The sequence below is a fragment of the Drosophila virilis genome, chromosome X (genome assembly GCF_030788295.1).
Source record: "Drosophila virilis strain 15010-1051.87 chromosome X, Dvir_AGI_RSII-ME, whole genome shotgun sequence".
In the NCBI taxonomy this organism is placed as follows: domain Eukaryota; kingdom Metazoa; phylum Arthropoda; class Insecta; order Diptera; family Drosophilidae; genus Drosophila; species Drosophila virilis.
The window spans coordinates 24,962,806-24,990,365 of record NC_091543.1 but is presented as its reverse complement, the minus strand read 5'-3'; the positions used below and the strand labels follow the sequence as shown (position 1 = coordinate 24,990,365).

Sequence of the window (27,560 nt, the reverse complement as noted above, 5' to 3'; positions counted from 1 at the left end):
AACAGTTCGTAATTTTATTAGTTAATTATTTTATGAATAATAGAGTGTTATGAGTCTTTAGCGAACTTATCGATACTTAAATATCGCCATACGCTAGACTGGTCACACTTAAGCTATCGCCAAAAACAACTGGTATTTCATTTTTACCAGCGGACTGTTCACTAACAGAATTTCATTTCGTTTCAAACTGATTCCAGAAACGTTATTCAGACTGTTAATTAACATCTCAGTTTTTGTCAACACTGCGTTGTCCCTTGGCCCACATTAAGTGATATTTTTTTTTAAATCGGGATTGCGAACGCATTTGCTGGCAATGCGGTATTTTTTATTGGCAGTCAATAAATTATAAAAATAAATATTAATCAACAATAATTACGCGCTAATAAAAAGAAGTTGGGTGCGCGTGTGTCAACATTTTCTTTTTTTTTTTTGCATTTGCATACATTAATTGTAGCTGTTGCTAGTTTCTTAAAGTTGAACGCAGGGCGACAACAACGGCGACTACAAAGTGCAAAAGCAAAAGTAAATCAAAATCAACAGGTAAATATACCGACCAGATCAAATATACATATGTACACACAAACATATTAGTGTACAATTAACTACATGTATACATATTGTATTATGTAGATTTGTGTGCGTGTGTGTGTGCCGTCACTTATCTACATGACATGAATACATATACACATATATTTATATACATATATATGTGTATATGACTATATTGAATATGTGTGAGTATGTAAATACATACATATATTGCGCCGACTGTCTGAGCATCACAGTTATTAAAAATGTCTGTCTGCATAGGAAAACAACAATAACATAACGCCGGCAGTGACAGCGACTGCTACAGTGAGTGCAAGCAATTTAATTGCGCTTCAAAATTAAAATGCTATAGGCCAAGGTGTAAAATGGCAATGAATTTCTCTCCCTTCTGCTAATCACATTTTCCCCAGCCCGGCATCGCTTACCGCTTCACCAACACCACCCAAACCCCCAATGCCAGTGCGAAGGTCAGCTATAGGCGGGCAACACTGCATTTGCCGCTCAATTATTGATTTGCTTAGGGAGTAGCAACAACAATAACAGCTGTCTAACATCAATATTTGTTATACCCTGCAAGCTGTGACCACAGTGTTGTAAAATGTATAAAAGGTGTGGAAACATTTGTAATTACAACTTTTTATTTTCAATTGTACACATTCGTTAAATAAGTTGGTCGTTTGCTTACAAAATGACATTAATTGGCATTGAAATTAGCTTATTTGAATTATATTGAACTTTTACAGAGTATGCGCATAGCTGGGCAATCAAAATGCTGACCCTTGAACTGTTATTTGGTCGATGATGTTGCGGTTGTTGTTGCTGTTGCTGTTGCTCTGCTGCTCCTGTTGCTTCCACACTTAACGCATGCCTAATGGATGAGGTCATTGCGTAGCTGAACTGGCAAATTTGCATGCTACCTGCAGGTTTCAGGTTCTATTCTTGGCTCTTTGCTCTGGGCGACAGTTTTCGATTGCCGCCTCAATGTTATTACTTAACTGTAACACTCGCTCTCTCTCACTCTCTCTCTCTTTCTCTCTATGCCGCCTTGTGTCTCACCTGTTTATTGTTTTGTTTTCCCTTATATGACTCTTTCAACATTGATCTAAGCGATAAGGTTTATCACAGTAGTACACGTACTTAAGTAATTACTCGGTCAGAATGCGAATCAAGTGTGTGTGTGTGTGTGTGTGTGTGACGGCAGCACATATACGCACACCTGCATACAAATGCGTGTATAAGTGATAAGTAAAGGCTTATCAATTGAACTACTCTTTCGCTCTTAAGCCGCTGGGCTGATCCATCAATCAGGCAGACAACTCCCAAACTGCCGTCACATGACCTTAAATGACGTATGCATCTAAATGCCACTTGAATTGTTTCTGTTCATTTTTCACATCAGATCAGGTATATATACTAAAGTTAATCTATATATATATACATATTAATCTGTGCGTACTTCTATCGAAATTCGACGTGCCAGCATTGAAAACGTGCCTTCCGCTTATCTCGGACCATTTTTTTTTTTGCATAACGGACATTACTGATAAAAACATATATAAACTCTAGCATTGTGTATAGATAAATAATTGCATTCTGCTTATTTAGCCATTAAATGTGTAAGTTCAATTAGATAAGAAAGTTGTTGAAGGATGTCTGTGCATTAGTCAAGTCATGGTCCAGGTATGTTTTGTATTTATCTTAATTGATGTACAACTGATTTGATATTCGATATCTTTTAGGTATTTCCATTTAATGATTAGAGTGCACTGATAAGAGATCAAGAATCTTCTGGAAACAGTACAAAAAACCAAATCTATAGTTTATCATGGATAAAGTATAAACATTTGGAAACATCTGGAGCTTGCGTCTTATTAAATAGTTAAACTAATGTCATATAAATGGTTGCAGACACGACGTATAGAATCAATATCTGGCTTTGGATTGGATCAATTGGACTGACAACATATGACGTGTACCACATACATATAGATATATATATATATCCATTTATATATCACATATGGGATTGATATGCCTTCAAGTTCTTCGCTGCAAATGACGCATGTCTACAAACTAGCTGTGCATTTGCTCTAGATATGATAAGATATCAGAAATGTTAGCGTAGAAACAAATCACAAGATATTGCTTGCTATAGGGCCTGTTGGGGAACAACAAATTTGATATGCCAAGTTAATGTTGGCGATTATATATATCAAAATTGTACGGCCAGTTAGTTGTCCGACTGATTCGCAGTGGCTAGACGCAACAATTACCGCTGGTTTCTCGACCTCTCTTCGGCTTATCAGTAAATGCCTTTGATATGAGCACATGCCATAAACATATAACCAGCACATAAGTTCAGAGTGTCTGTCGTAAATTCACAGTCTGCTGTGAGTTGCACAAGGCAAACTAGCCCTACCCCACCCGCCCACCTGCACACCTGCACACCTGCACACCTGCCTCTCTAATCCCGGAATCGCTGCCATTAGCGTTGACTTCTAAATGCGTCTGAGTGGGTATTTAGGGTATTGTATAAATGTCAATTAAAATCATATTTGCCTTTATGAATGCTAAGCACAAGCTAATCGTATCAAACGTTTTTTTTTTTTATTTTGCTTCTTCTATAAATATCTACGGTAAACGTTTTACAAGCACTTCTTTGAAGAAATCTTTATGGCCAGGCTCTTATGTTTTGCCATTAGCACTTGTTAATTAACCGACAGCATTTGTTAATTGTGGCATAATGAGAAAACTTCAAGAGCTACAAGGCAATAAAAATATTAGAAAATATAGCTAAATCTAAGCAATCCCAGGCCACGTTCCGGCTTATGGCAAATGCATTTGGCATATCAAAATATTGGACAAAGAGCTATAAATTTTTCTTGACGTATCGCAGTTGACGTTGGCGAAAAACATGACGAAATTTGATTATTTTCCTATGTCATCAACAACTCATATCATTTTAACGTGTTTCTAAGATATCTTTAAAAAACGAATATGTTTTTTATAGCCGTATCGATATTTCCTATGCAATTGCAATTGTTAAAGCTACTAACCGTAGATTGTGTTTGTGTATTGTGGCTCCCGCCTTAGCGAAAGCTTTGAAATGAAACAAAATTCAACATTAAGATTAAATTTGACCTCTGTATACTTGAGACAATATTGTGTGAATCTACAGGTGTTTATATTTAGGCAAGGCATCCATTCGATTTGACTTTAATCTATGAATTCGTGTACCAAAAGCATTGATCCACTCATCGAAAAATGGGTGGAAGAGTTTCGCGTATAGCCTTTTGTTATGATACTCATGAGATGCACCTCGCTTACCGATTGGTCGTGCAACTTAGTGGAAAACGGAATCAAAAATTGTATCTCGAATATTGTATCTTTATCCCAGCGACATTCAATTCATTTTCAATAGCTTTATTTTCTAGTGTAAAGTATTCAAATTAAACAACCGATTGACCAAGTGTCTAAGGACAACTTGCCTAAATGAACAGATAAGTGAAATTCTAGGTATATCTGTCGTTCCCACAGCCATATCAATAAAATGGGGACACCATTAGGAAAATATTAGCTATAAAAAGGTTATCTAAAGTGTGCACTAAAGTTGTTGAACACGCAATTTGAAAGACGTCCAACTTTGGTGGTGGTGCGTCTTGTGGTCTATCTATCAATTGTCACGTATTAAATATGCAAGAACTCGCAATTAGCTAACGAATCAATAACGTGCTTCTGGGAAGACCCACAAACAACGGCGTGGTGCAAACAAGACAAGCCCGCTGAATATTTAAAGCGGGCCGTGCAGAATGTTGTCAGCCGGTTGCCCGTCGCCCGATGCCGGATTACCTAACGCCATGTGGAGACAGTGAGATATCATTCATACAAACTACACTTTAATTTCTCAAATGGCTCATCAAATACGAATGTTAGGAGGCAGGGATGTGGGCGAGGGGGTGCGCTTGCATTACACAGGTGTCAATTACAATTGCAAATAGTTAGAGAGCAGCTATTCCGACTCGGTCTCCGGTTCCGGCTCCAGGTCTCAGCTAGTGAGCCGGTGAGTCTGAGCTGGTCTGTTGCATGTTGTTCGCTCACAGATTTTTTGATTAATTGATTTTATTGACCACTGCAAGTTGTCAGTTGTTCCAATTTGTAGCTTTCAATTACTAACTAACTGACATTTGCATGTTGAATGTTTGTTGTTGTTGTTGTTGTTGTTATTATTCATGTTGTTGTTGTCTTTGTCCATTTTCAGGCAGTTAAGGCCGGCGCAAAGAGCTAACTAAACGGACGGCCACGGGGCAGAGCCGTCGCAGAACTTCCTTACACACGCCGGCGTCAAGGAGAACAGTCGCCATCACGACGTCGCCGCCGCAAGCGCCACCTCTGTCAGTCGAGCACTTGGACGACGCCAGCGCTGCCGATCGCGGGCGTGTCTACAAGCTGAGGAAGAAGAAATATTTGAACGCCGCGCACATAACATAGATTAGGAGCAGCAGGTCGAAGCAGCGCCAGCCGGACCAGTACACAGTATGCCAGTGCAATCGCCCATTGAGATTAGCAATCGTGCCATCGAGCATATTGACGATGTTGATCCGCTCGAGTATCATGGCCATTGGGAGCCGGTAGGTGTTGCGCGTGTCCAGAACACAGGCACTTCGGCGATGGTCACATTTAGCAAAAGGAAACAACAGCCGTACATTATTGGTGGCGCCCTCGACACCAATATGTATGTGTTCGAGCAGCTGCACTTCCACTGGTCCGATTCGGATGAGTCTGGTTGCGAGCACACGCTAGAGGGCATGAAGTACTCGATGGAGGCGCATGCCGTTCACTACAATGCCAAGTATAAGGACTTTGCCGAGGCTAAAAACAAACCGGACGGGCTCGCTGTTGTTGCTTTTTTCATTCAGGCCTGTGGAGACAAAGATTGCCCAGAGTTCAAGAAGATCACCGAAGGCATACGCATTGTCCAAAAGATCCATACAAGCGCATCCTTGGACTCGGGTGAGTTATATTAGCCCAATGTAAATAAACATTTATCCAGTTTGAAATGTGTTCCATTTTTCTTATTGCAGACTGCCTGTCCTGGATTGGTCTGCAGGAGCTAAGTAAACACTATTACACATACAAGGGCTCGCTGACAACGGCGCCGTACTTTGAGAGTGTCACGTGGATAATCTACCGTACGCCCATTTATGTGTCGCGGGGTCAGGTACGTAGCCACAGCAGCATCCAATACAATCGCACACAGCTTAAGTGTATAATTATATATCTTTTTGGATTTGTAGGTAAGCGTGTTTCGCAACTTACAATCGTGTCCCAAAGATGAGTCGAAGAAAATAGTCAATAATTATCGTGAGATTCAGCGTCCGCACAAGGATCCAGAAATCTTTTTTGCTCGCAACACAAATACAAAGTCCAAGTTATGATGTGATTGCTAATGCCATGACGTGGTGCATCTACCAAAAAACGAAGAAGTCCTACTCCGAAACACCTATAACAATAATAATTCCGCACCCATAGGAATCTGTGCTGCACTGGATCTGTGCTGGTTGTGGTTATCCACTTGTTTTGCTATAATCAATTGAATGTCAAATGTAAATCTTATAATTCTATGGTTGTCAATAAGCTTTTGTTAGTTGCCCCGTGTACATAGCTATATATACATAATATATATTCCTATATATATATATATAAACATAAATATATGTATGTGGACGTCAAGTTCGTAATATATGAATCATAGTCGGAACACGCGACTGCCTTGCATTGAATATTTCCCAGAAATGTTTATTAATATTAATAATAATAACTTACAACCTTAACACAGCTAATAAATATGTATGTATAATATTTTAAATAAGGCCAATCCACTTTGTATGCAAAACTGAACTTCGAAATTACTAATTTTATATATAATATATATATATATATATATAATCAAATCAAGTATATATAAAATGTACATATGTTCTATATCGTGCGTTACTCGGCTATAAAATATGCTAGTAAAGCTCCATTGTTTGCCCTCATGAGCCATCAAAGTCATCATGCTTGGCGTAATCTTTATGCTAGTTCTAGGAGCAGGGGCACCAGTTCCTTGATGAACCACTCCTTTGATATGGCCAGATGATCGCCTTCGACGCTGAGAAACTGCAGTTTTCCGCGCTGTTTCATTTCGTCCAGCCCAATCTGTAAATGGAACAGCTATTTAAGCAATAGTTTGAATATGTGAATTTTGAATCTTACATTCTTGTAAACTTTGCTTTCGCTAAGCGGCAGTATGTGTTTGTCCTGACCAGGTGCATAGAATTCAAACCACTGCGACTCCTTAGGCTGCACAATGGTGTCGTTGAGGAATTTAACCATAACAAATCTGCAGTTCAAGCAGTTCGTCAGATTTCGAATACAAAATCAAAACAGAAGCCAACAGTTTACCTTTTAAGCTTGTTAAGATTCTCTGCATAGCGTTCATTAATGTACAGCTCGTTGTTGATGTCGGCCAGAAAGCTGCTCTTCAGCCGATAGCTATTCTCATGCAGCGGATCGTGCCAGTAGGTAGCCTGCACCAGACCATTTTGGACCCACCTAAGCACAGTTGGCATATTCATATAATGAGGAAAATGGAACTTATGCCAGTATGCTGCACTTACTCATCGTAGGCAGCATAGTTCAGAAGCCTGGTAATGTACTCGCAGCTGCTGACGCTTAGCGTGGGACACTTGGGCACTCCATAGACGCCCTGATGCTGCCCGCCCAAGCTGATGAGCACTCGCATTGGCGGCGTGGGACAACGCTGTGCCAGCGCTCGCCTGTAGGAGGAGGTTTGCTTTTTAAGTGACTTTAACTTTAACTTTAACAGTTATACTTACAAAAATTGACCGCCCTGCGAGAAACCGATGGCATTGTATCCATTGGCCAGCTTTTCGTCACGTGCCAGCTGTTGACAGACGTAGTCGACCTGCTTGTTCGGATGTATGAAGAAGCCGCTCTCATAATCCAAAACGATATTGGCGCCTATCTCCAAGGAACGCACATAGGTGCCGTTCGTATGCTCCTCGATCAGCTTCTTAATGGAGCCCAGGCTGAAGGGAAAACAACAAGTGTCGCCCATGCCATGCCACAGTACCACGGGCAGAATATTGCCATTGCCATTGTCGTTGTTGTTGCCGTCTGTTATATTGGCTTGACCAAAGTGCAAGCAGCTAATCAAATAAAGTGCACTGACCAGTAACCGCATTTTGCAATGCATTAATCAGTTTCAATTTATAAGAAATGCACCACCGGCCTATTTACGCTGTATACAAATATTGTGCTTTCAACGGCGTTGCCGGATCTTGCAGCAAACAGCTGACTGTGCTAAATAGACTTGCCACCTGGTTATTGTTGCCAACAGCTGATTGGCTTGAAAGATGGCGCGCAAAAGACGTTATTGATTTAAATTAATTATTCTGTTACATAAACGAAAACGCAACTTTGTTTTATTGCTGCTGCATTTGTAGTGAATAAATTTAAATGATTATTTAATGAATAGGCAACTGCAACTGCACTACGCTTCTTAGATGAATATTTTTTGCTTGCGTATTCAGCCACGATTATAATGCATTTCCCCATCCTGCTCAAATCTGTGTCCACCTGGTGCTCTTGCTTCAGTCGTTCTACCGTTTTAAAGAATGATTACTTTCTGAATTTCCATGACAACTTATTTTTCTTTTAATATATCATTCTATAGCCACATTAGGAAATAATTTATGCTGCTGCTTAAAAGTGGACTGGCATTGGATCAAAAAGATATATATTTCTCGACTGTTTCCCGATTGTGTTATGCTGAAAATAGATATCCACACTACAATATTGAATATGTATATGTGTGTTTATTATGGTACAAATAACAATTGAACAGAAGGCGACTGGTTTAGAGACATTGTCCTTCGTGGAGGACACACCAGTGAGGCACCACAGCATCCGGATGGATACCGCGTGCGATAAGCCGTTCCCTATAGCGATAGAATCGACGCTGAGCCAAATTGGCCGACGATTTGGGATTGGACCATAGACGCTCGGCGGCCGCTCCCGCTCTCGGCCAGATGCGAGCCTCTACAAATGGAGCACAGTTAGATGCGTCTGTGTGGATGTTGCACGCGGCTCTTTTGCACTTACCCAGAGAATTCTGATCCACATACTCGCTCCACATGCACACCTCGCCACCCAGCACCTGGCGCTCCTGGCCCCGATGCGGGTCAAGCGGCAGCGCATTGTCGTAAACCTTGCGCCAGTTGTAGTAGCTGGTGCTGCCCCAGAAACCATGATCCAAGTACCAGGCATCTTTGGTGGAGATCAACAGGCGATAGCCGCGTTGCAACAAGTTCCGGTTGAGCGGGTCTAGAGCGCTGACCCAGGTCTGTATAATAAAACGCTCCTTGGGCAGCAGCTGTTCGATTGTCTCGGGATCGGTCAGGCGGCTGGACCACAGTATCACCGGCTTTGGCTCCCTGACACTGGGATACATGCGCTGATTTATGCTGTCCCACGCATTCAAATTGCGCTGATGGAACTGTGACCAGAGCCGCAAAAAGCTCGCCTCACTCAGATCGTCACCTCGCGCCTTCATTTGGGTGGTTATCTCCTCGGTTCTGTTCCAGCAGGGTATGTACACCTCATCGCCACCCATGTGTATGGTCTCTTCGGGTGCGCCCAGCTCGGCAACATCCTCCAGTATCTCCTTGAGCACCGCGTACATGTGATCGTTGAGCGGATTTAGTTGACCGCACGGCGGCTGGACGCAGTAGTTGCGCCAGGGCGCTTGATTGAGACAGACGGACATGTTGCCCAGACCGGCCGATGGGCCCCATTGCCAGCCATTGCCCGCATGCGAGGGTCCGTCGATCTCCATCATAATTCGAATGCCACGCAGGCGGGCATACTTCACCAGATTGACGGCATCGATGCGGGAGTAGGTCTGGGCATTCGAGTATGCCCCGTAGCGTTGCATTTCCGGCACTCGTGTGATTTCCAGCGGGAAACTGTGCGTATCCACCACATGCCAGTGCAGCACATTCATCTTGGAGGCAGCCATTGCATCCAGGGTGCTGCGCAAATAGCGCAAAGGCAGAAAGTTGCGAGCCGTGTCCAGCAGCAGACCGCGATGCGGATAAACGGGCCGGTCATGCACCCGAGCAGCGCTCACCAGTAGCAGCCCGTTGGATAGACTGCCCGTTACCAAATTGCTGAGCGTCTCGAAGGCGAAGCGTGCTCCGTACACTGTCGTCGCCTTGATGTCCACAAAGCTGGCGGTGTCTGTGGTGCGCACCACCATCATGTAGCTCTCGTCTGTGCTCCAGTCCAGCACCAAGCTGCTGTCGTTCACTGTCGCCTTCACCAGCACCTCCTTGCTGTTGCCCAGCGTGCAGTTCCGCGTGCACTCCTTGAGCAGGTTGCTCACAAACAAGCGATTCGTCTCGCGCAGAAACTGCGTCGTTACGGCATTGGGCGCCACCACATTGAAGCGCACCTTCCATGGATCAAAGTGCACGCGGTCGTGCGACAGGCTGCACTCACCGGTGGGCATCGGCCAAATAGCTCCATATTTGCCGCAGGACAGACGACAATCCCGCTGACTCTCATAACGATGCGGCGGCTGTATGTTACCCAATCCCGGCATTAGTTCCTCCTCTGGGAGGCAAAGATCTGTTGAGTCGCAGAGCCATTTGCTGAAATGAGCACGAAATGTTTCGAGTCAGAGTGCTCCAGTCGAGAGCGCTCGACTAGCAGATACCCTACATACATATATTCATTTGAATTTCGTGCTATAAAAGGGGAAACTCTTACTAGTTTATTAAATATGCGCAAGCTTTAACCTTTAGTTGCGCAACTATGCCCTGCGCTTAAAATTCTATTAAAATTCGGCAAACCAAATACATGGATGTGCATATGTATATGTTTAGGGGAAATTAAGTCATTCGAGTCAAGTCTTAATTAATTTTCAGATCATTAATTGTAAAGATTTCAAAGCACAAGGCCAGATATTGTCAATTTGGACTTGTCAACTTTTCATGAACTGATCAGTCGCGCAGCCAACTTAACGTGCCCATTTAACAAACAGGGTCGTTCAGACTTGTACATTTTGGAAGAGAATGCATAAATGCAAATGGATGCCTTTTTATTTTTTAACAAGATGGCAGCTCTACATATGTGTGTTTAGGGGTTTGGGCAAACCTTGGGATGGTGCTGCTGCTTTCCTCGCTGCTGTCATCGGCGACTGCGACTGCTGCACAGAGTAAAAGCGCCAGATAACAGCGCGTGTAACGGTTAAAAGCCATGCTGTGCCTTATCGTTTATCGATAACTGCTCGAGTAAAAATCGAATCAAGGCAGGATTAGGTTACGAAAAAAGCAAAAAAAATTGTAATGCAAATTCTGCGAATTAAACATGCAGCGCCAGCGACAACAAACCACACATGCAAATGGGCGCAACACAAAAACCGAACTGAAACTAAATTAAATGCTGAAAAGACTAGCTTATCGGCTGAGCTTATTTTTGTCCCACTGGCGGCGCTGGCAGCGGACGCTGGCGTCGGCGTCGGCGTCGACGTCGGCGTTCAAGCGTTGCGCTTGGCAATCGACAGAGCCAAAGAGCGAAATCATGTTGTTGTTGTTGTTGTTGTTGTTGTTGTAATTGTTACTGTTATGCTTTGCACTTTAATGCGCAGAGGGGTATTTAGTGTTGTGTCGCAAGGGGAGGTGGGGGGGGGGGGGGGTGATGGTGTTGGCGTCTGAGCAGCGCTTTTGCAGCTGCAGCTGTCCCGCTGTCAAATGTGGCGTACACAAATGGGGGCGACCTGATAAATAAAAAAAATATAACAAAAAAAAAAAAAATGCCGGCGATACACGAGCTGAATAAAAACGAAAACAAACCAAATTCTGGAAAAGCCCTTCAAGCTCAGTCCGAAGTTCTCATGCTCTTTCCGCTGATTCTCGCTGATTTCGTGACTTTCAAAGTCTACTAATAAGAGTATCCTAGTTGAGAGTGCGCGACTAGGCAGACAACATATACACAGCTTTTCGAATACGCTAAATGAATTATTCTTGATCTAACAGATATCCAGATATCAAATGTGTTAAATTCGTTGTGCGTGCCAAACCGCATGACTAATTCGTTAGGCCCACTGCATGTACATGAGAATTGGAAAGTATTTGCATGAAAAAAATGTATTCCGATACGCACAAAACCGATTCGCATGCCAAAAAGTCACTGGTAAAGTTGTCGATCGCCGAGTCAAAAGAGAAATTTTGCACTTTTATGCAAATCAGTAAATTCTGAGTAGAAAAACAAGCATGTTTTGTTCGGAAACTTCAGACCTTGCGATACGCTGTTTTCTTATTCTAATACTAAGTAGCTCAAAATTTCGACAAATCGGGTATTGTGCTATGTATTACTAGCGGATATTACGCAGCTTTTTTTTTCTAAGAATTTAAAAAGTTTTTTTTTCTTATTTTTAAATTTTGTTAGATATCTTTATGTAAAAGGTGTTTCTTTTCATTTTCCACAGTTGCGAGTGGAATTTTATTTTATTTGGCTCAGATTTAGCTCAATTGTGCTCAGTTATCAATCAATCAATCAATCAGTCAATCAATCAGTCAGTCAGTGAGTACACAAAGTTTCATAAATTTAGACTACATCGCAATGCTTTTAATAGGTCCATATATAAATATCCAAGTCGCTTGCCCAAACGGGGATTCACCTAACTGAAAAGTACTTTTAATATCGCTTTAGTGATTATTCAGCGAACTTTTCTGGTTCTTTACATGTGAATTTTATGCATACCGTGTAATATGCATTCACTGTGCCCGGTGGAAGTAACCGACTTATCAAGATTATATGCAAACATTTCGCATAAGGCTCTTGCATTATATTTCAGATTTTATGAAACTTTTTCTCATTTGATTCATTTTCAAAGTTTGTCGTTTAATTAGATTTGCGCTAGTAAAAACTTGTGTGCGTAGTATCTTGAAGTCGACTACGCTTGACTGTTTTTTTTTTTTATATTATTTTTACAAAGTCATTCGCATATTTTACACCCTCTTCCATTATGCATATAAGTTTATTCGCACATACGAGCTCAACAAGAATAAGTCCAGAGTAAATTAAAAAGCACAAATCCATGAGCTGAAATCTGAACACACACGTGTGTGTGTGTGTGAGTGTGTGTGTGTGTGAGTGTGTGTGTGAGTGTGTGTGTGAGGGCATTGTTGATTATTATTTTTATTGTATTCGGCATTTACATCTGCACACACACACACACACACACACAGACACACACATAGAGTCGTGCCCATTCACACACATAGTTCATTTTTCATTATTATTTCTTTTTATTATTATATGTATTTCAATTTCATTTCAATTTCATGTGCGCTTTTGTGCGCTTTCAAATGAATTATGAGAAAGCGCCGCCTTGGCCCATTGTTGCCGCCCAGCTGTGTGTGTAGGTGTGTGTGTGTGTGTGTGTGTGTGTGTGTGTGTAGTTATAATAATTAAAAAAAAAAAAAAAAAGAACCGAGAAGAAATGCGCAGAGCTTAGCTCCAAGGGTCAGACGGGCGTGGAATAATTGCTGATGATAATGGAGAGAGAACAATCCCAGAACATATGAGCAAAAAGTTGGGAGTATCTCAAGTTAAGTACAAATCTAGAGATAATGAAAATAAACTGGGCCTTCATTTAAGAGTAGGCCAGAATCATGCACGAGCCCGGATCACATACTCTCTGTGAGTGAGAGAAGTTCTGAACAGCTCCATCTACCCAGGCCCTTAATCCGATGCCAATTGGTTCGGTGCGTGACTCGTTCTCAGCCCAAGTGCTCATCTCTAGAGGGACACACATGTGCGAGCCAAATGAGTTTCTCAACTGTTGCTGGACTGTGGCCCGACTAGAGCTACACACACAGCTGTGACTCCGGCTCTCCTGCAGCAGGACAATGCGAATGCATCCCAGCCCAGCCCAGACCAGCCCATCGCCATCGTCGCCACTGATTATGATGTTGATTAAATTGTGACCGCGCCCCCCGCCGTCAGAGCTGCTGCCCTGCTGCTGCTGCTGCTGCTGGCCACGTCCAAAACATGTCCGTCCGTCTGTCCGGCTGTGAGTCCGTCAGTTTGTCAGTCAACGGCTGCTTAGAACAATGCGAGATTAAAAAGCTGTAACAAATTACAAGCAAAACGGCAAATAAATTACAAAATAAAAAGCCAGCTCTAGAGAAAAAAAGAACAAAAAACAAAAACTGTGCACGGAGCGCCGAAGCGGACACGGGCACGGGCACGGGACCGGTCGTTGAGTTCAGCGGCCGGCATAGATGTGATTCCCCGTGATACGCCGGACAATCGCCGTGCATGTGTGTGACGGCACTTGGAACTTATCGCAAAGTTAATTAGCAGCCGATATCCGATTGGCCACAGCTTTGCTGTCCGCCTGAACCTTTCTCTAACTACTCCCAAGTGCAGTTCGATTAGATGGAAGGGAAGATACTTATGCCAGCAGCCACCTGTCACAACAGGAAGATCTGCTTAAGAAACAGTATTTCAATATCGATCAATGTCTATCGATTGCTTGCTAACGGGCCAAGTTATCGATTCAAGTACCTAGCCCCTGTAGGTTCTGAGTTCGAGACACGGCTAGATTGACTCGACAATAGATGCAGATCCAGATGGAGTCGAAGATGCTTCCTACTGCCTGTTAGATACATTTGCACACAACTTTCAAATAGTATAGTATAGTATAGAGATATTCTTAAATGATTTGACATAGAACGTCTGCAGCGCAAAAAAAAAGAAGATCGCTGGTTCAATTCACGGCTCAAACCAATGCCTCGCCTTAAGTTTTAGTTCGTGAGCTTGGCTCTGCCCATGTTTAGGGCCAGGTTTTGTTTCATAAAATTCGGTTCGGTTCAGGTTTTCTTCAGTCTAATGTGAGTATATTTCAGTCTTATTGATTGTATAATTGATTGCCTAAATATTTTGATGGCATCCTTGTGCATTATGTGCTTAGCTTGCTTATGGATTTCCAACTATTTTGATCTTATGCACAGTTTCTGCTGTTGTTATACCCTGTTGTTATACCCACCAAACATGATATGTTGCTTCTACAATATTATAGATATTTCAAGTATCTTTCATTTTATATCTATCGCCACCTCTCCGCTACCACCCCAGAGCTATAAATCATGTTAATAACCCAACTTTTATTGCCAACCAATTTAAGCCAAAATTTAAATGCAATTGACTTTTTCAGTATACACAAATATTCTATGATACAATAAGATATACTGTAGAAAATTTCATAAAGATCGGTTAAAAATAAACCAAAGTTATATGCAACTGCGCAATTGAATATAGCAGCATCTATAGGAATTTCTGTATACATGTACAAACACACATTCATGCGCGTCTGCTTCGCATTTTAACAGCATGGTTATTGCGACTTTTTTCTGTAATGCTATTTAAGTTCCTTTTTTTATCATAAGTGCTTAATTCAAAATTTTGACCCAAATCGACAAAATGGCAAGGGGTTAGTTAGTTACATCACGTTTTTTCCGCGGGGAGATATGACGTTCCAAAACGACATAACTCCTCACGGAGATATGACGTTCCAAAACGACATAACTCCGCGCGGAGATATGACGTTCCAAAACGACATAACTCCGCGCGGAGATATGACGTTCCAAAACGACATAACTCCGCGCGGAGATATGACGTTCCAAAACGACATAACTCCGCGCGGAGATATGACGTTCCAAAACGACATAACTCCGCGCGGAGATATGACGTTCGAAAACGACAGAACTCCGCGGGAGATATGACGTTCCAAAACGACATAACTCCCCGCGGAGATATGACGCTTCAAAACGACAGAACTCCGCGGGAGATATGACGTTCCAAAACGACATAACTCCCCGCGGAGATATGACGCTCCAAAACGACAGAACTCCGCGGGAGATATGACGTTCCAAAACGACATAACTCCCCGCGGAGATATGACGCTCCAAAACGACAGAACTCCGCGGGAGATATGACGTTCCAAAACGACATAACTCCCCGCGCGAATACGACGCTCCAAAACGACAGAACTCCGCGGGAGATATGACGTTCCAAAACGACATAACTCCGCGCGGAGATATGACGTTCCAAAAACACATAACTCCCCGCGGAGATATGACGCTCCAAAACGACATAACTCCGCGCGGAGATATGACGTTCCAAAACGACATAACTCCCCGCGGAGATATGACGCTCCAAAACGACAGAACTCCGCGGGAGATATGACGTTCCAAAACGACATAACTCCCCGCGGAGATACGACGCTCCAAAACGACAGAACTCCGCGGGAGATATGACGTTCCAAAACGACATAACTCCCCGCGGAGATATGACGCTCCAAAACGACAGAACTCCGCGGGAGATATGACGTTCCAAAACGACATAACTCCCCGCAGAGATATGACGCTCCAAAACGACAGAACTCCGCGGGAGATATGACGTTCCAAAACGACATAACTCCCCGCGGAGATATGACCTTCCAAATCATCATGATTTTTTTTCAAAATCGAGGTCGGTGCGAAAATCAAAACTTTTTCGATGATTTTTTTTAATATCTCAGGTAAATAATGTCTGATTTTTAAATGTTATACCTTTTTGAATGCGTACGGATCCCTAACATCAATTGGCATTCAAACAAATTAAAGACAAAAAAACCATTAGTTCGTAAAATCAACCTTTTTGATGATTTCTTGGAATATTTCTGTCAAATAATGTCGGATTTTGGAATTTTATACCATTTTTGACTCGTAAGGATTAGTTTTATCGATTGGCATCAAAAAAGGAAATCCAAAATTTTGACCCAAATCGACAAAATGGCAAGTTACATCACGTTTTTTTCCGCGCGGAGATATGACCTTACAAAACGACATAACTCCGCGCGGAGATATGACGTTCCAAAACGACATAACTCCGCGCGGAGATATGACGTTCCAAAACGACATAACTCCGCGCGGAGATATGACGTTCCAAAACGACATAACTCCGCGCCGAGATATGACGTTCCAAAACGACATAACTCCCCGCGGGGATATGACGTTCCAAAACGACATAGCTCCGCGGGAGATATGACGTTTCAAAACGACATAACCTCCCGCGGAGATATGACGTTCCAAAACGACAGAACTCCCCGCGGAGATATGACGTTCCAAAACGACATAACTCCTCGCGGAGATATGACGTTTCAAAACGACAGAACTCCGCGGGAGATATGACGTTCCAAAACGACAGAACTCCCCGCGGAGATATGACGTTCCAAAACGACATAACTCCTCGCGGAGATATGACCTTCCAAATCATCATGATTTTTTTTCAAAATCGAGGTCGGTGCGAAAATCAAAACTTTTTCGATGATTTTTTTCAATATCTCGGGTAAATAATGTCTGATTTTAAAATGTTATACCTTTTTGAATGCGTACGGATCCCTAACATCAATTGGCATTCAAACAAATTAAACATCGATGGGTTGAAAAATGTTGTTGACAAAAAACCGATTCGTTCGTAAATTCAATCTTTTTGATGATTTTTATACCCTGAACCCATTAAAAATGGGTATAAGGGTATATTGTATTTGTGCAAAATACAAATGTATGTAACAGGCATCTCCGAGCCCATAAAGTATCTATATATTCTTGATCAGCATCAAAAGCCGAGTCGATCTAGCCATGTCTGTCCGTATGTATGAACGCAAGGATCTCGGAACCTAGAGACTGAAATTTGAGATGTAGGTGCTCCTAGTGGCTGCGCAGATCGAATTTGTTTCCGACAATCGATAACTTACTCCGTTTCCAAGCAGTCGATAAAAATCGATATCGATATCCTGTTTTTTGGGCAATTTTGGTAAATAATAAGAGCTAGAGTCCCCAAACTTGACATATAGCTGCTAAAATAGAATATATATTTGCATTTGATGTTGGAAGAACAGGGTTCAGGGTATCCCCTAGTCGGGAGCTCCCGACTAGTGGATCCTGTGTTTCGAACCGCGCCTTTGACCAGCAAATTAAATCAAAATTAACTCCTGTCAAATCCTTTTGGATTGCTTTTGAGCTGTGCGAAGGCGCAGGTGGCAGAATAAATGAAAAAAAGGGCTGGGGCCGGAAGGGTGGCTGGGTGGCTGGGTTGAAAGAATGGAAGGGTGCATGGGCTCGAGCTCGAGCTTGCGGCTATTAGCGACTGCGACGCCGACTGCGACGCCGACTGCGACGGCGACTGCACATGTTCTCGTACCGCAAACAATGTAAATTGCATGAATGAATGCCATTTTGCATTTGATTTGAATGACTCGTTCGGCTTGTTTCTGCTGTCTTTGTACATTGCCTGCATTCGCATTCGCATTCGCATTCAATTTCTCTTTTGATAAAATCAAATGCATAAAATGTTTTCAATTCAATCAGAAGCACGTACAAATACAAAATACACAGCGAGAGAGAAAGAAGAATCGAAATCTGACGCTTAACTTTTTTTTTTTCTACTACTTTGTTAATTTGCGCACAGTTTCATAGATACCCTGTAGCTGCATAAGAACACAGGCATCTTAGGGTCGAGTCACTCAATCAGTCAATCACTCAGTCAATCAATCAGTTTGTTGCATCGAAAAGAAGCACGAACTATTCAATCTCTTCTATTCTATACTAATCTCTTTACGTGTTTCCAAAAGCTGAGCTGCATTGATATCTTACACGCAGGGTACAGGGTAGCTTATAGTCGAGATGATTTAATTACTTGCTTTGCTTCACTCTACACATGCATGTGTGTCCCTCCAGCATGTGTGCGAGTGGGTACCTATTTTTTGTAATTAATTGCACTAACTTTTACCCCTCGACATTGCCTTTGTCGACCATTCGGCTTTGTTTTAATTTAAGTTTTTTTCGTGTTTCGTTTTTAGTTGTTCGTTTTTTCGTTATTTCATTTTTTTTTTTCGATCTTGACTGCTCTTTGATTTCATTATCCAGCAATTGTTGTTCAAGTTCAAGGCCCCCCGTGAGCTATTTCTGTTGCTCCGGACAAGTTGTGGCAGAATAATTAATTGCAAGGTGATGACAGATGCTTGACAATTGCTTTTGTTGAGATACGTGAATCTCTTGCGAGACGCTCAAGCCGGATGCTATATTCGCTGGAGACCTCAACTGCACTCAACATATATTGGAGTATATAACAGGGCTTGTCCGGCAGAATTAGAAAGTTTTGTGTTAACAAATTGAACCAGAATGTCGCCAATATATGTTATATGAAAATGATCAAAATGATCAAACTTAGAATTTGATTTTTTTTTATTATCTGTAGAAAGTCGTCATATTTGCGTGCTTAGGTATATCTTCCTAGAACTTGACTTTATTTACTCGAGATAAATTATCGGAACTGTCTTTTGCAAAAAATTGTATAGCTTTTCAGGATCCTACTTCGTTTACTTGAGAATTTTGAATTTCAACATATTACACATTTAAATGTTAAGAACTCGGTTAATTTTCATCTTAAATTTTCTTGATTGCCAATCGATAGTACTGAGTCTCATGAGCGCAAATTAGTACATATAACATTCCAAAATCGAGATATATAAAAATATCATCAAAAAAGTTTGAAATTACAAACAAACCGATTTGGATTGAACCTCTTGATCTTTTTATACCCTGAACCCATTGAAAATGGGTAAAAAGGGTATATTGTACTTGTGCAAAATAAATAAAGTGTAAATATTCTTGATCAGCATCAACATCGTCGAGTCGAGCTAGCCATGTTCGTCCGTCCGTTCGTTCGTCTGTCCGTATGTATTAACACAAGAATCTCAGAACCCAGAAAAGCTAGAGATGTAGGTGCTCGAGCTTGTTTCCGATAATCGATAACTTGCCCCGTTTCCAAGTAATCGATAAGAATCGATATCGACATATTGTTTTTTGAGAAATGTTGGTAAATCATAAGAGCTAGAGTCACCAAACTTGACATGTAGCTTCTAGAATTTTGATTAAATATTATATTTTCTTTTCTTAATTAACGAATGAGTGTCGTTAAGTATCTCTCCAATATCGGATGATATTCACCTGAGATATTCCAAAAGTTCGCTTAAAACATTTGACAAATTCTTTGGCGAAATTGGAATTTAACATCTTGCCACAAGAATTCTTAATAAAAGCTTCGTATCTGTTTAACTTAGTGAGAGCATGTTGCTAAAACACAGCTGAGCATGTTAGAAGCCAAGGCTTATGTCCAATCCTGAAGACGGGTGGACTTGCAGAGTCAAAGGCCTGATTACATAGGTATTATGATATCATTTGTTGCAGGTAAAAACAGCACAAAACAAAGCAGAAGTAACAAGACAAGGGACAGCGTTTCGGATTGCGGAGCCGGGGCACAAACGGGACACAAGCCGGACACAGACTGGGCAACATCCCATTCCGGCTGGGCTGCCAACTAGCGTAAGCTTGTCTGGATGTGGATGTTATGCTCTCTATGCGCTGGTTCCTTCACAAATCTCATACGGTTTGTAATCAAATCCAAGGATTTTCCTGATACATAGCCTATTTTTGTATGCGTATATAAATGTATCTAAAATTGGGTCTTGAAAATAAGTAGGATAAATATTATTATCTGCGGAAGATCCAGTATATATGACTTGAATGTTAAATATATCTCATTACATTTAAACTAAGTTCAAAATTCTTTAATGCTTTATATAAATAACTGAGAGGAACTTCGAATGATATAAGCATCAGGCTTAAGCTTAATGTGAATATGACTAATGAATAATGCCTAATGTGTAATGCGTAATGAATTTAAGCATGAGGTCAATTGTATTTCAGTTTGTTAAACTTATGTTCCTGCTGGGAAGACACACACGTATGTTGCAATCGGCTGCAGCCGACTACGTAATACTCTCCAATCGTGAAAAGTATAGATATTCTCGTGTTGCACCCTAACATTATAACCAATACGAATAGGGTATATACATATACATATGCATTCCACAGAACCGATATACTCGTGCTCACATTGTGCACGTGCCCAATCGAGAGCAACTTAGTTACAGTGTGTCTAGAATTTGCATAAATTTCCTTGTTCTTATTTCCCGTTGTCTTGACATGCTGCCTACACCCTCACACGAAACGGTACCCGCTCTCAGCACTCGCTGTCATGCCCTCTCTCTGCCACGCTATCTCCGTCATTCGCATGAATGTGTTGTTCTCTCTCTCGCTCTCGCGCTCTCTCTCTCTCTGTGTGTGTGTGTCTTGCTTAGTGCTTGTCGCAAGGCGCCAACATAATCAGTATAACAAATGAGATCCTTGTCGACAGTTGTTTGTTGCTTTTGTGTCAGTGGCATCATCATCATCATACTCACAATGAGAGCGGGCGGCTAAGCGTGAGAGAAAGAGAGCGCTGATGGGTAACTGTTTGTGGGTAGGGGGCAGGTTGGGGGTGCTTGGCTTGGCTTGGCTTGGCTTGGCTTGGCTTGGCGTTCTGTCAACGTTCTGCGCTGTCGGCTCTTTTTGCCTGACACTCAACATTGTTATTGTTATTATTTTTGCTGGCTTTATGCAATGTTTTGATTAATTTTTGCCGCAGCCAGCCGCCCCCAACCCCAAACGCCAAGCCCTCCTCTCGCCACCAACCGGCCAAAAAAGAAAATCTTCCCCATGCATTCGCCTGACTGCATTTGCGCGCGGCTGCCTGTGGGCGGGCTAGAGAGGCAAGCGTATGGGCAGATTGGGGTAATAGGGGCGGGGCTGTTTTGTTTAGTAGTTTTATGGCTCGCTTTCGGTAAACAATGAAGGCTCTGCCGGTGTGCATTGTCTCGGGGCCATGGTAATAACCGGAGAGCGGGCGGGCGGGCGGGCGGGCGGCGGAAACGTAGATGTTGCCACATTGAGATTTAATAAATCAACATGGCGGACACAGAGGCGCGGAGAGCGGCAAAACAGAGACAGCTACAGGCTGTGTGCGAGAGAGATAGAGAGAGCGAGTGAGTGGGAGAGCGAGCGGGCAAGAGGAGTGCAGCACAGAATTCCATTTTGCAAATCAATTTTGTAAATTATAACGCATTTTATACATTTACCAAGGTATGTATTTCCACTGACAATTCTCCGTCTCAATTCTCACACACACACACACACACACACACACACACAAGCATGGGAATATACACATATATCAATTATATTGATTGCATTTGCATTGCGGCAAGCGTGGCCTCCTCCGCCCGGCCCGTGCTCGTCCAGGCTTTTTATGAAACAGCCCAAACAAATATAATGAAAATGCATTTTGTTGCAATTTTGATTGAGTTTCAATATGCATTTTATTGGGCCCAAATCCCAAACAGCAAACCTGTCCAGGCGTATCCTAATGTTTTTCGAAGAACCGCATACGCATACGTATTGCGGCTAATTTGATGAGTTTAGCCCAAAAAATCGATCGGTGTTTCGCAAAGAGCTTACGAATGAAACTCGTTTAAATATAAATACATACCTTGTATACAAATACTTGGCACATATCAGTTAGAACCCAGCCCTGGACGTATCTGAACATAATTCGCAGAAGACAAATTTGGCCAGGGATTGAAATTTAGTTCAGCTCCAAGCAAGTTCCATCTTTTTATCTCAAGCATTTTTCTGTTGGATCTATCAGCAAATTTCAACTATAATCTACGCTGATAATCTTCAAGGGTTCATTGACAAGAAGAGCCAGATGACAGGTTGTTGGTTTGAACCGTCAGCTGGTTCAAAGTTCCCTAAGATTCTATCAGCAAATATCAACTATAATCTACGCTGATAATCATCAAGGTTTCATTGACAATAAAAGCCAGATGACAGGTTGTTGGTTTGAACCGTCAGCTGGCTCAAAGCTCCCTTAGATTCTATCAGCAAATATCAACTATAATCTACGCTGATAATCTTCAAGGGTTCATTGATAAGAAAAGCCAAATGACAGGTTGTTGGTTTGAACCGTCAGCTGGTTCAAAGCTCCCTTAGATTCTATCAGCAAATATTTACTATAATCGACGCTGATAATCTTAAAGGGTTCATTGACAAGAAAAGTCACAAACCTGGTTGTTGGTTTGAACCGTCAGCTGGTTCAAAGTTCCCTAAGATTCTAGAGCTTTTTAGGCGCGCTAAACAGAGACTAACTTTTTTTCCCATTTGCGTTTTGGCCCCATTTTTGTAACCAAATAATTAGATTTGTATATTCTTGATCAATATAGCTGTGCAAGCTACTCCTTCTACTTAAAAGAACTCTTCAGGAAACCTTTTTTTAGGCATAACTCCAGGCAGTTTAGTTAAGTTCTTACATCGGATTACTATATCCTAGAGCTCTGTGGAAAGTCTTTGTATAAAACGCTTTGTATTAATTTAAGCATAAAGAACATTTGTTTTTTATATTAACAAGGATATTTTTTGTTTAAAAATGCATCAACTTTATTAAAGATCCTAAGCAATTGATTTGAAAAGAAATAATTGTAGCTAACTTAATTTATTTCAAGACAATTGAAAGTTAATTAAAAAAAACTCCAATATTATTAACTAGATACAACAATTTTGGGGTCTTAGAATTATGGGCACTATCCTAATATTTCCAGATTAATAATTATGATTGAAAATGCAATCTCTTTTATTTGCTAAACAACTTAAAAGAGCTTTGTTGCAAGCACAGAATCCTGAAAACTGAATACCAAGATCTTTACAATAGACTTACTCATCTTCGAGCTTGTTCCTTTGTTCGTGCCTCAAGGGAGGAGCCGGGGGCTAAAATTCGAGCTGAAATCAACAATGAAATTTGCGTTTGATGGTGATGCGGATGCGGTTGCGGATGCGGCTGCGGATGCGGATGCGGATCTGGCTGCCAAATCGAGTGGTGTGACTAAAGACGGTGGTTAATTGGAATTTTTAATTATGATTTGTCAGTGCAAATGAAAGAAAACAAAATATTTGTGAATAAGAAGAACAAAACAAGGGACAGTAGGGTTGACGCTTGCCAATGAAATTTTGTGTATGAAACAACAAAATAAAAAAATTAAAGTAGAAGAAAGCAAAAGCATTACGCATAAATCTAGGACTACTCAAAAGGCAAGCCCGACAGCTCGGAATATTTTTCACTGCATTTTGTAATCATTTTAATTGCCCCAATAATGTTGACGCTGCAGGCAACCCACCTCCACCCCCCCACCAGCCAGGTACGCCCACCCACCACCCGCCCCTTCCCGAGCCAGCATCCGACTCGTCTCTTGCAGTGGCGCCTGCACAGACCGCACTTTATGAAAATCATTAAGTTAATTACATTTTTTGCACGCGCCCAAATGCAATGGGAAAAACAACAGCAAGTTAGAGAGACAGTGAAAGGCAGGTGAAAGGAGAGGAGAGGAAAATGCATTAAAAAACACACACACACACACACACACAGACAGAGACAGAGACACAGACACAGGCACATCAAAATTATAATCAGCGCCACACAAAAGCACACGGCGCGCCTGAAGTTAGCTATGCGAGAAGAGGGGATCTGTGCGGGGGGAGGGCGCGGGTGTGGCTGGCAGTAACAGCAACAACAACAACAACATTGGCGCCTGAGCTTTTGGGCTCTGTCGGGGATAACGCTAAATGGGTGCAACAACAAAACATGCTATAAAAAAATAGAAATAAACAAAAAAACAAAACAAAAGAAAAAAAAAGAAAAGTGAAAAAACACAACATGAGAAATATTTTCATAATACTAATTGCATCGTCACAATGTCATTTTCAGCAAGCGGGCAGCGGGCGACGGGCGACGGGTAACGGGCGGCGGGTGGCGGGTGGCGGGGAGCGGAGCCGAGTGAGCCAGCCTATGGCGGCTGTCTGTCAGGAGAACGTTGACGAACAGGATGGGAACGAGAACGAGAACGAGATGAGTTGAAATGAGATGAAACTGAATTTATGCTAAATGCAGCCAAGCAAAAGAAACAACAACAACAACAACAGCAACAAGAACAAGAGCAACAAAAGCGATGATGACGACGCCGACAACCGTTGCATAAATCCTGGCAGCAAGGACTCGCCTGCCAGGCTGCTGGTTGACTGCATGGCACAAAAGAAAATGAGTTGAAAAAAAAGAAGAAAAAAAAACAAGAAATACAAAAAGTAATTAAAAAGGGAAGCAACAACAACAAATGCTGCAAATTCTGCAGCAAACACGAAACCATGAGCACGCTACAAGTTCATCTGAGCCGGAACCAAAGAACTGGAACAATCGCAGCCAAACCGATCGACAGCTAGAGATGGGCACATTGCGCTACACAACACTGCATTTGCCTCGGGCCAATCAACTGCTCAGCTCGTGTTTTGTTGTTGCACCTCATTTCGTTTAATTCCAGAAAAGTATCAAAACAAACATTTCTAAAGTAAAACAAATTAAACTGAGTTTTAAGCTTTGCTTAAGCCAAATGTGACCTTATTTCTTTTTGATATATTCAAAAACAGTTATATAAGTGCAATATGTTTTTCTTTTAATTAAATGCATATTAGTTGACAATTTTAGTTGAGCTCACATATTTTTAGCCCTAGCTTTTGAGTGGATTTTTGGGTAAAAATAATTATCTAAAATATCTTTTTATTATTGTCTCTTATCTCTTTATTATACTTATTTTTTATCTGCCATTAGTTTGAAACTTTTAAGGCTTATCCCAGTGAATGTTATTTTATGCATAAAGTCGTAGGGGACTTACTATTTGTAGCGCCCGGTTGCAGTTGTTGCGTCGGGGCTCATGTGGCAGTTGGGTAAGAAAAATTCAAATGCATTAACACAACGTAACAATGTGGGCAAATGTTAACATTGAGCGCTAATTTGCCACATGCCGTTGCAGTTGCAGCTCCTGTTGCCGTTGCCAGATGACATGAGCTGCGCCAAAGGATGTGGCAAGCAGATCACAGTACACGAGACGCATCTGGCTGAAGGCAATGACAGAAGTCGTGGCAATTTAAACTGACACTGGCTTCAGCGTGTGCCGTCAGTGCATTGGGATGAATTTCTGTTATGATATAGAGCGATCATTTCTGGTCATCATTATAATTGCATTACTATAATTATTATTATTATTATTATAGGTAAAAGTAGCTATGTACGAGTAATTAACCTAATTATTTTTAAAGCCTTCGGTTTCGGTTTAGCCTGGGAACTGAGCCCGGATCCTCGTTCTTCTATTTCAAGTGTGGCCTGGGCAATTCGTCAATAAACAAAAAACATCAAATTATATTAACACTGATAAACAAATAGATCGTCTGCCGGAAGCAGTCGATATTAATTAAACAAAATAAACGCTCCGAAAGTATGCAATGAATAATAGTCTGGGGGGACGCCATTTTGTTTGCAACTACTTCACGTACGTACATACATATGTGTGTGTGTGTGTGAGTGCGTGTGTGTGTGTGCTTGCATGCACATATATCTATTTCACGTGCTGCAAGCATATTTAATCAAAATGCAGCTACAAGAACAAAAAAAAACAGAAGAAAAAAAATAATTAACAGGCAAAGCTGCAAGTGGAAGCGAGATAGCAAAACAAAGCGGCGCACTCGCACAGGCACTTGTAGCCAGTGAAAGACCAATCAGCGCGACAAAACAATGGACACACACACACACACACACACACACACACACACACACACACACATACAAGCATACACACGCATAAACACAGATTAGCAAGCAGCAGCAACGAAATAAAAAAGAAACAAAAAGATGCTAGCTTGGCTCGATGCTCAGGTGAAACCTGTTCCCTAATCAATTTCAGTAGCAACAACAACAGTAACAGTAACAGTTACAGTAACAGTAACAGTAACAGGCAACAGCATCAAATTACAAAATTAAAAATGGCGCTCGGCGAACGGTGGGCGGTGGGCGGTGGGCGGTTAAACGGGGTGGAGACTGGCAGCTGCCAGGCTGCCAAAGACAAAAGGCAAACATGAAATCATTTTCATAATTTCAATAAGACGCTGTCAACGCTGACGTTCATCTCGTTGGTCAACCCTCACACACACACACACACACACACACACACACACACGCACACACACACACACACACACACAGGCAGAGTGAGCAGTGCTCGTTTATGATTGGCTTCGGCGCAAAAGAAGCAAATGAAATAAAACAACAACACGAGCATAATACAGGCAAGCAAGCCTGCAAGGATGGGAGGGCGGCTGCTGCCACGCCTATGCCTCAGTATTAATAAATAAATATAATTTTAGCGCAAGCGCAGGCAAATACACACAAGCAAAACCGACAACCGACAGAAACAACAACAATACAGCCAGGAAAACAATGTATGCAAATGAGAAAATTACATCCCTTCATTTGTTGCCGCACACACACCCATCCACACACACACACACCCATCCACACACACACACACACATACATCAGCGCTTGCATGTATTGCATTGTTGATATTGTTATTGTTGTATCCGCTATTCAGTGCGACTGCCAGGTGGCATCAGCTGTGGTGGCAACCTCATTTTTATGCGCCTTACTGACTTTTCCTTACCCACAAGCGCAGCAGCAGCATCAGCAGCTACGAAACAACAACAACAACTCACTCTTTCGCTCTCCCTCACATTCTATCTGGCCCGCTCGCTCTCTCTAGCTCAATTACTATCTCTCTCTCTCTCTCGCTCTCTCTCACTCTGTCTCTATCCTCCACTCGCTGCTCGTGTGTGTGTGTCTGTGTGAACGGGGTGTTGCCGTATTGTTTAGCTGCCGACGTTGGTGCCGTTTCTGCAAATGCTGGCAGCATTAAGTGATTTGAATTTTATTATTCACAGGTGCATCTGATACATATATGTAGATTTATATATGTATGTGCACACATGTGTAACAACAACAATCAGCTACAGTGGGACAAGTGCGATTAAGACAATGCAAATTTGTTAAAGCATTCCTCACTGAACAGCAAAGACAGTTAT

General features: G+C 41.9%; 3 protein-coding genes across 4 annotated transcripts; 1 reads left to right on the top strand and 2 right to left on the bottom strand.

The window, feature by feature from the left end:
* Positions 1-227: 227 nt before the first annotated feature.
* CAH3 (Carbonic anhydrase 3) lies at positions 228-6,329 on the top strand. Of its 2 annotated transcripts, none has more exons than XM_015171172.3 (4): positions 228-540; positions 4,808-5,559; positions 5,631-5,767; positions 5,844-6,329. In XM_015171172.3, the coding sequence occupies exons 2-4, from the start codon at positions 5,085-5,087 to the stop codon at positions 5,982-5,984; spliced, it is 753 nt and encodes a 250-aa protein (XP_015026658.1). In that variant the 5' UTR covers positions 228-540; positions 4,808-5,084; the 3' UTR covers positions 5,985-6,329. The 2 variants fall into 2 exon arrangements, with proteins under 2 accessions (XP_015026658.1, XP_002055259.1); XM_002055223.4 differs by lacking the exon at positions 228-540 and adding an exon at positions 3,951-4,065.
* On the bottom strand, positions 5,962-7,876 carry Ppt1 (Palmitoyl-protein thioesterase 1). Its single transcript, XM_002055224.4, has 5 exons — positions 7,428-7,876; positions 7,209-7,367; positions 6,994-7,143; positions 6,805-6,931; positions 5,962-6,747 (listed from the first exon to the last, which is right to left on the bottom strand). The coding sequence occupies exons 1-5, from the start codon at positions 7,805-7,807 to the stop codon at positions 6,622-6,624; spliced, it is 942 nt and encodes a 313-aa protein (XP_002055260.2). The 5' UTR covers positions 7,808-7,876; the 3' UTR covers positions 5,962-6,621.
* A 533-nt stretch (positions 7,877-8,409) lies between these two features.
* On the bottom strand, positions 8,410-11,040 carry Hexo2 (Hexosaminidase 2). Its single transcript, XM_002055225.4, has 3 exons — positions 10,771-11,040; positions 8,716-10,265; positions 8,410-8,652 (listed from the first exon to the last, which is right to left on the bottom strand). The coding sequence occupies exons 1-3, from the start codon at positions 10,872-10,874 to the stop codon at positions 8,471-8,473; spliced, it is 1,836 nt and encodes a 611-aa protein (XP_002055261.1). The 5' UTR covers positions 10,875-11,040; the 3' UTR covers positions 8,410-8,470.
* Between the last annotated feature and the right edge of the window lie 16,520 nt (positions 11,041-27,560).

What these genes read in the sequence shown, in the direction of transcription:
- CAH3 (XM_015171172.3), top strand. Translation starts at nt 5,085, where the DNA reads ATGCCAGTGCAATCGCCCATTGAGATTAGCAATCGTGCCATCGAGCAT. An exon ending in AAGCGCATCCTTGGACTCGG is followed by an intron (nt 5,560 to 5,630) that starts GTGAGTTATATT and finishes TTCTTATTGCAG; the next exon opens with ACTGCCTGTCCTGGATTGGT. An exon ending in TTTATGTGTCGCGGGGTCAG is followed by an intron (nt 5,768 to 5,843) that starts GTACGTAGCCAC and finishes TTGGATTTGTAG; the next exon opens with GTAAGCGTGTTTCGCAACTT.
- Ppt1 (XM_002055224.4), bottom strand. Translation starts at nt 7,807, where the DNA reads ATGCATTGCAAAATGCGGTTACTGGTCAGTGCACTTTATTTGATTAGC. An exon ending in AACTATGCTGCCTACGATGA is followed by an intron (nt 7,144 to 7,208) that starts GTAAGTGCAGCA and finishes AACTGTGCTTAG; the next exon opens with GTGGGTCCAAAATGGTCTGG. An exon ending in AAAGCAAAGTTTACAAGAAT is followed by an intron (nt 6,748 to 6,804) that starts GTAAGATTCAAA and finishes TTCCATTTACAG; the next exon opens with ATTGGGCTGGACGAAATGAA.
- Hexo2 (XM_002055225.4), bottom strand. Translation starts at nt 10,874, where the DNA reads ATGGCTTTTAACCGTTACACGCGCTGTTATCTGGCGCTTTTACTCTGT. An exon ending in AGCAGCAGCACCATCCCAAG is followed by an intron (nt 10,266 to 10,770) that starts GTTTGCCCAAAC and finishes TGCTCATTTCAG; the next exon opens with CAAATGGCTCTGCGACTCAA. An exon ending in TGTGGATCAGAATTCTCTGG is followed by an intron (nt 8,653 to 8,715) that starts GTAAGTGCAAAA and finishes CTCCATTTGTAG; the next exon opens with AGGCTCGCATCTGGCCGAGA.